This window comes from Anastrepha ludens, chromosome 4 (genome assembly GCF_028408465.1).
Source record: "Anastrepha ludens isolate Willacy chromosome 4, idAnaLude1.1, whole genome shotgun sequence".
NCBI classification, from domain to species: domain Eukaryota; kingdom Metazoa; phylum Arthropoda; class Insecta; order Diptera; family Tephritidae; genus Anastrepha; species Anastrepha ludens.
In genome coordinates, this window is record NC_071500.1 from 49,886,812 (window position 1) to 49,895,311 (window position 8,500).

General features: G+C 35.6%; 1 protein-coding gene across 1 annotated transcript; it reads left to right on the forward strand.

Moving 5' to 3' along the window:
• The first annotated feature begins 724 nt into the window (after positions 1 to 724).
• LOC128861398 (tigger transposable element-derived protein 4-like) lies at positions 725 to 2,432 on the forward strand. Its single transcript, XM_054099518.1, has one exon. The coding sequence runs from the start codon at positions 1,081 to 1,083 to the stop codon at positions 2,200 to 2,202; it is 1,122 nt and encodes a 373-aa protein (XP_053955493.1). The 5' UTR covers positions 725 to 1,080; the 3' UTR covers positions 2,203 to 2,432.
• The last annotated feature ends 6,068 nt before the right edge of the window (positions 2,433 to 8,500 follow it).

Genomic DNA, 8,500 nt, shown 5'->3' on the forward strand with positions numbered 1-8,500 from the left:
AAATTTGCCTTAAATTTAACTCTGTTTTGTTTAATTTAAACATTCCCGGTACTTTCTGATCATAAGGTACATATATGCGGCTTTGCGGACAGCAATGTGTGATTCGCTGGAAGTCGCATTAACTCGCGACTGTCGCACAGTTAGAAGACATATTTACATACATATAAGGGTGCATACATACATACGGAGCCGCGGCCACTCGACATGACAAAAATTTAAGATTTATCAAATATTGGCAAATAATTCCACGCGAAATATTCCAATATTGACTATTTTCGAATGGTCGCGAAAATTGGCAAATGGGCGGCTCGTTTATGAATGAAATTGAAATATGAGCTCTAACTTATGAATGAACTTTTTGTTTTTGATCTAAATTGTTCAGCGCCGTCGCTGATAGAATCATGGCCGCTGCGACTGCGTCTACGAATGTATTTTGTTTTTGTAGTCGCTAGGCTTAGATTTTAGCTTTGGGCGACATGCGCATGTGAGGTATGTGTTTTTGTTGTGTTCTAGAACATTTTAGAATGTGTGGTGGCAAAGCGGCCATCGCGTTGTGCTTGCTGTTGCTTTTGCGTCTATCAAAGTATTGTGTTTTTGTAAGTACAATATTAGGAATATCGACTGGTGAAAGACAAAAGTACACGGAAGCAAGAAGGGAGCGCTGTGCTCGCGCATATGTATATGTATGCTTGAATGTATGAACGTGCATGGATGTACAGTCGAACTTCTCTACAGTGAACTTCCATATAATGAAGCTCTCCTTATAATGAACTGGTTTCGAAGACACTGCTTTTTCGTTCTACTTTCGGTGTATTTTTGTCTCCTTATAATGAATTTCTATATAGTGAAGTTTTCTATATAATGAACAAATTTTACAGCTGGAAATTCAAGCGTCCTAAGTTTTTGTCTCCATATAGTGAATTTTTTCAAAAGTTTTCTGTTGCAAAAAACTACAGTTAGATGTGGAAATTAAAACAGAAAGAGCTGAGCTATTACAGTTTTATTCCGTGATTGAAGTTAAAATGATGCATCGAAGCAGCATTTCGCTTGAAAAAAAGTTATTAATGATTAACAAAGTTAATGAAGGAAAGAAAAAAAAAAGATATTGCCAATGAATTCGGAGTTCTTCCCAGCACTTTATCAAATATTTTAAAAAATAAGGAAGTGATTTTAAAAAATGCGGAGGATGTGGCAGTAAATACCAAACGCAAAAGACTTCGACCTTGTCATTTTGAGGATATTGACGAAGCAATGCTGAAATGGTTACTCGTTGCACGTGGTAAGAATCTCCCTTTATCTGGACCATTATTGAAGCAAAAGGCCAAAGATTTTGCGGAAGCACTAGGACACCACGAATTTGAGGCAAGGACAGGTTGGTTAGACAAGTTCAAAAGTCGGCATGGCGTTATTCAAAAGACATTATGTGGGGAAAGTGCTGACACCAACATAGAAAACCGTGATGAATGGGTGACGAACGTCTTACCGAAATTAATTGAAAATTACAACATTAACGACATTTTTAATGCCGACGAGACTGCTTTGTTTTTCAAATGCTTGCCAACTAAAACACTGGCATTCAAAAATGAAAAATGCTTTGGTGGGAAGCAAAGCAAGGAGAGAATAACTGTCCTGGTGGGAAGCAATATGACTGGATCAGAAAAGCTAAAATTGCTGGTAATCGGAAAGGCCAAAAATCCGAGGTACTTCAAGGGAATAAAATCTTTAGGTGTCGATTATGAGTTTAACAAAAAAGCATGGATGACCAGTGAGATTTTTACGAAATGGATTGTAAAACTCGACAAAAAATTTTGTGATCAAAACAGAAAGGTGTTGTTTTTTGTTGATAACTGCACTGCCCACCCTAAAGATGTAAGAGACAAGTTGAGAAACATTCATCTCGCTTATTTTCCTCCCAACATGACTTCGTTACTGCAATCAATGGACCAAGGCATTATCTACAACATGAAACAACATTACAGAAAACGAATTTTAACGAATATATTGACTCAAGTGGATGAGGGAAATTCTGTTATGGCCATAGACTTGCTGCAAGCAGTTCGAAATCTTAGCAATATATGGAATGTCTATGTTAAACCGGAAACAGTTGCCAACTGTTTTAAAAAGGCTGGATTTTCAAAAGATGTTATGCAGATTCCATTTGAGCATTGGGATGAAGAGGACCTTCTTTTAATATCGGATTAGGCCGCTTTACAGTCTTCATTTAAAAAAGTAGCAAATATCGAAGCATCGTTTGATGACTACGTAAATGTTGATAATGGTGTGCAGACTTGGGACAAACCATCCGAAGAAGATATTCTCAACAGCATTTTTGAAAGTCGCGGAGTTCCAGCTGAACCTGGTAAGCATTTATCTTTTTATAGTCAAACAAAAATTTAATATGTAAATATTATTTCAGATAACGATGAACACGATTTGACCGTTTAAGAATTGGCAGAAACTGAGGAGGCATTACCTACGTTGATACAAGCTGCTTCATCCATTAGCGTAATTAGAGCCTTTGTGGAAATGAGGAATGACGTGCCGATTAATGTTTTCAACTCTCTACATGATTTGGAAGCTTTTATTGAAAATGAGAAATGGAAGACTGTAATTCAAACCAAACTCACTGATTATTTTAAATAAAATTACGTAAAAAATCAATGTTTCTTTATAATGAAGTTTCTATATAGTGAAGTGATTTTCAGGTCCCGTGCGAATTCACTATATGGAAGTTCGACTGTAGTAACATATGAATACAATTATTTTGTAGGAAGTTTAGAAGGCAAGTAGGTATATATGTATGTATGTATATATGCTAGGACATAAAGTCGGTATATATGCATACATAGAGCAGAATTGTTTTTGCACTTGTTAGGAAGAAACTCGTTCACTAGTGCGCATGTGTATTTGATTTCTTGTAAGAATGTGATGTGGTATGACATGTGTACATACATAAGTCAAGGTTATTTGGGCATACTTGCATATGTGATATGATGTTCTTGCGCTTGTGCATTATTGTTTTTCATATACAAATGTACATACATACATATGTATGTAAATGCTGTCGAATACATAAACTATAAATTGACATACAATATAAAATAAGTGTTGATTTATCTTAAACCGTTCTTTTTTTCTGAATGCAAATACCTCCTATTGACATGTACATACATATTATGTACTTATGTATATTTCATATACCATCATTTATTTACATATAAAGTATACGTTCATTTATGTACATATGTGTGTAATGAAAAACTTCATGAATTACTTTCAGAACTTTATTAAAATTTATTCGCGTCGCGCGCATGCACAAAACCTTTTGTTCACAGGCGCAGAAATAAACGCTCTGCGTATTTATCCTCCCCACGTGACTCGCCATCAATTCTCGGCCCAAATTTTTTTTTTCGTTTTTAACTTTTTTTTTTTTTAATGTAATCGTAAAAAAATTTGTAATACATTTTATGTATCCGCTTATCATTTCAAAAGTAACAAAATGGTCAAAAAATAAGCAGTCGAAGAATTAAACGCGCCGCCTATTTTTCCTCGCCACATGTTAGACTCGAGTTCAATTCCCGGTGCAAACTTTTTTTTATAAATTTTATTTTTTAAAATCGTTTTTTTTTTTAATGTAATTGAAAAAAAAAATTAACTAATAAATTTTACGTATTCGCTTATTATTTCAAAAATACGAAAATAGTAAAAATTTAATTGGTTTAATGTCGAGGTGAGAAATGTGTTGTGTGTTGAGGTGAAAGATGTGTGGTGTTTCTAATTTTTGTGTGGGCAAAAGTCAGTGAGGTGTCTATAAACTCGGTGTGCTAAATGACCTTACTACAAATCTTTCAAATCTCAATTGTACTAAAAAAAGCTCACAGTAACATTTGCACCTTCTCATTGCATTAACATTCTCTGCTATTAGTAACTGCCTGACCGGCCAATAAACCGCACCAAACAGTCACTCTTCGTGGGTGCATTGGTTTTTCGGCAATCACTCTTGGATTATCATTCGCCCAAATGCGGCAATTCTGCTTATTGACGAATCCACTGAGGTGAAAATGTGCCTCATCACTGATGTTGATTTTCTTCGAAAATCGGTCATTCACTGTTGCCATTTCCTGCAACCATTCCTGAATAACTTTAACGCGTTGCTCGATTATGCATCTTTCCAAATGCAGTCAAATGAAATGCAGAATAAAACTTGACGTTTAGGTCTGGGTCACCTTGTGGTGAAATTTAACCACCCGTTATATTTAATACAGAAATGTCGATGTTGACAGGCTGCCGCTCATTCACATTTGACACTATTTAGCATCCCCTGAAAATGATGAACATTCTATTACGAACCATATCATGCAGAGGTGGGGCAAATTGGCCACCAAGGCTTCTGGGGTCCTTAACGTCAACAAACAAACAAAGAGTTAATATCAAATTTTGTTTTAAAATCGGTAAATCGTTTACCGAAACATTTGAATTCATGAACAAAGTTTATGGCGATGATTGTCTATCTCGTGTCAGAGTTCATGAGTGCTTCAGCGATGATTGTGAGAACATAAATGACAGTGAACATGCAGGATGCCCAAGGGGTCGGATCACGTTTCATTCCACACAACTGAGGACCAAACATTGCTCAGAATTTAACATTCGAAAGATCTCATTAAAGAGGCGAGAAAAGATAAGAATTTCCTTTTCAACATTGTAACTGGTGATGAAACGTGGTGTTTCCAACATGAACCTGAAACTAAGTGTCAAAAAGCCGAATGGAAGGCCCCAGAAGAGCCACTATCCAAAAAATCGCGTTTGGAGAAATCTAAAATCAAGTCGATGCTCATTTGTTTTTACGATGCCAAGGGAATTGTTCACAAGGAGTTCGTACAAACAGGTCAAACCATCAATGCAAATTTCTATCTTGACGCGTTGAAGCGTTTATTTTATCGCATTCGTCGAATTCGCCCTGCATAGTGCGAAGGAGGAACCTAGCGCTTATTGCATAATAATGCACCATCTCGTCGATCCACTCTTCTAACTGATTTTTTGACTATAAATCGCATTTTAATCATCAATAACTCTCCGTATTCGCCTGATATGCTCCCAGCATTCGGAAAATTGCATTTGGGAATTAAAGGAAAACATTTTGGTTCCGTAGAAGCCATCCAAAAGGCTTGTACCGACATCCTGAAGGACATTCCGGTAAATGATCTGAAGCACTCTTTCGAAAAACTTTTAGATCGCGCAAAACAGTTTATCGAGGCCAGACGGGACTATTTTGAATAAATAAACTCGAAGTTGTCAGAACAAAGCTCCTGTCGTTTCAATTTGACCTCAGTCTTGTTTATTTTGGACTTCACCTTGTACATGTAAATTTGTAATTGAATTAATATATTTTATTTCAGAATCTTCAAAAAGCTGTACTAGCGCCGATGAACCAGAAATGCAATTAAGAAATGAAGAAAAACGGGCTTTCTAAAAAAGAGCTATCGCAGAAAAATCCTCGTAGCAGCCGAGAATAAAAAATATGAGTCCGAAATCAAATAGCATTAATTTTATTTATTAATTATTATTTATTCTTATTAATGTTATTTATTCCTAAAATTAATGCCTCTATTTTTATTCTTTATTAGTTTTTGTTTAAGAATTGGTTTGATTTTTTTAATTATTTACTTAAAGGTGTAGTGTAAGTTTGAATGAATTTTCGGATTTTTATCAAATTAGTGTAGCTGAAAAAAAGTTTAATTTAATTTTAAGAAAAATCGAATTCTGCTTACACTTTTAGTATGAAGTAGAATGTCTTAAAACGTTGGAATAGAATAGAATGAATGTAATTTTTGTATAATTTATTTGGTCCAGAACTGATGATTTTAGAAACATAATGGACCACGATTTTTTTCACCTAATATGGACTAGTATTTTGCTAATGCATGGCCGGACAATTGACATTTCGTAGGGCATCGTCGTGTTTAAAATATTAATTTAATAATTATAATATTTACCTCCTGCTAACATGGAAAAAAGACAGAACACAAACGGGTTGAGCTGTGCACAACTTGTATTTCTCCCCTGGAGGGGTTTTGTTGATTGAGTAGGTGGCTGTATATTGAGCACATAAGCACATAATTTTACAAACACACACACTTAACTATAACCTTGCAATTTTAGATAATTGTGACATTTCACCGATGTTCATTTAAGCGGAATATTTTAACAAGGTTCAAATAGGAATTGCGTAATAACTCGACGAGAGGGAGGGAGCTGTTTAAATACCAAGGGTATGCAACTAAATAGGTCATTTTGTAAGACACTAATTCCAAAGAACAATTTGGCGGCATGTGAAGCGTAAAACAAATAAGAAAGCGGTTCATGAAATAAGAAGAAAATTAAGTGAAAATTGCAACAAAAACTCAAGCGAGCTAAATATGTTTTCAAAATATTGACAGAGTCTGTGTGTTTGTAGCCAAAAATGAAAAGTCACAAAAGTGGAAAATTTTCAATTGAAACTGAGATTTGAATTAATTTAGTGCCGTTTGACAAAAAATGTGTGATCTTTTAATTTTTTTTTTATATTTACGTGATTTGCCACCCACTAGTGGCATTACGGGCGAGGTAACCTTATACTATTGTACTTATATAATTCACTATAATATGATACATACATACTAACCTATCTTCAAAGTAAAAAGTAACTTTTTGCACTGTGCTTGCAAAATAAATTTCACGCTTGACTGCTGACTCAAAATTATTAAACAACCACACCGGATGCTTACCATCGGCTATGGCAGCCAAGCCACCTAGCAACACCAAAAAGACATCAGAGTAACCACAAGCATCAAAAGCCAAGCAAAAACAGAGAAAGCAGGATAAAATAGATGAAAAACGAAGCGAAGTAAATAGTCAAGTGCCTTTGCATCAAAGTACAGGGGATTAGTTCCAAGTGCGATTGCTGTCGATTTACTGCAACTGACTGGCTAAAAACCTGACTGTGTCTGGTCTTGGCAAACAAAGCCAATGAAGTCACAAGGATTTTCTATACAAATGCACACCGAACGGTGGACTGCTGGGATTGTTAGCAAATGGTGCAAAAGTGGTGCGAATGGGAATTTCACAGAGCATAGATTAATGATGCCACAGTTTCTTAAGAAAAAATTTAATGAAAACCTTCACTGAATTGGAGTATCGTAATAACTTCGTTCGATAATGCATTACCCAGGATCATTTTATATTTCTTTGTGGTATTCTAGCGCAGCGATAATGAGAGGATTAATTGAAATTAAATAAGAGTTAGTGAAATTATACACAATGTGAATTCCTGCACAGATGCAGATGTAAATACAAATATGAATAATTGACACGTGTTTTCTCCTTCTCTGATGGAATTCTCAACCGCCGAATCGATGGCATGAGGGAAAGTGAAAAGTTATAAATTTTATTTCGACAATGAAGTTAACACAGTTAGTATTATTCGATTTAGGCAATGGAACGCGTATTCAAATGCCAAAAAGGGGATTTTAATGATTATAGCCACATATTCGATTATTGTCCTATAAGAGCATGCCTCATTTTCGATGTCCATATACATAATTGCAAAGGGAGAAAATTTCGTTCAGAGAGTGAAAATAACAACAAAGTACGTACCAAAGACGATCTGAAAGCTGAGGCAAGCCAACTCGTGAGATGTTGACGAGAGGATCCACACAGTCTCGTATGCTCTCCAACTAGACCAGGTTGATCAGTTTTCGTCGAAGCGGACTTCTCTAGTAGAGTAGAACTGGTAACTCTTGACAACTACAAAATAGACGTCAACATCTGCTTGTAAATTTTTGATTGGAAAACTAAAAAAAAGTTTATTAGTGCGATTCGTTTGACGTATCAATGAGATCTGCCAAGGCGATCTATTAAAGGACGCATCGGCAAATAAGCCGATCTGTTTTTTTTTTCCTTTCGCCGTGTTCACATGGCTGTCAGGCCAGAATGAAACAAGACGAATTCATTCTTTGTTTTCTATTTTGCCAAGACTTTGCTTTGATAATCAAACGTACAAAACATTGTTGTTGGTCTGGTGCCACCTTCATTAAGAAACGCGCCTCGAGCTCTGCTCTGATTTGTGATTTATATACACAGCCACTCAAAAACAAAAAAGCAAAAATACTTACAAAGCCCGATATTCTTCATTCATATTACTACTTCTTATTTTTTGTAATAATTTAATACATTTCCTTTACATTTATTTACAATTCGTTTTGTCAAACACACGGCTGCTAAGGAAATTTCTTCGGACTGAAACTAGTAATTTCTGACCAGGAAGCAATCTTAATTTTACTCTTAAATTTACTCTTCTTTAGTGATAACTTCGGACTCGCATGGGATCAGAGCTATGACTAGAATATAATTGTTGGAAGCACCGCTATGCTGTTGCTTTGCATGACACTACACTAAGCCCGTAAACAGTAGAAACTTTTTTTGTTGCCTGCTTTTACTACTTGATCGCAGAGTTACTGAAGAA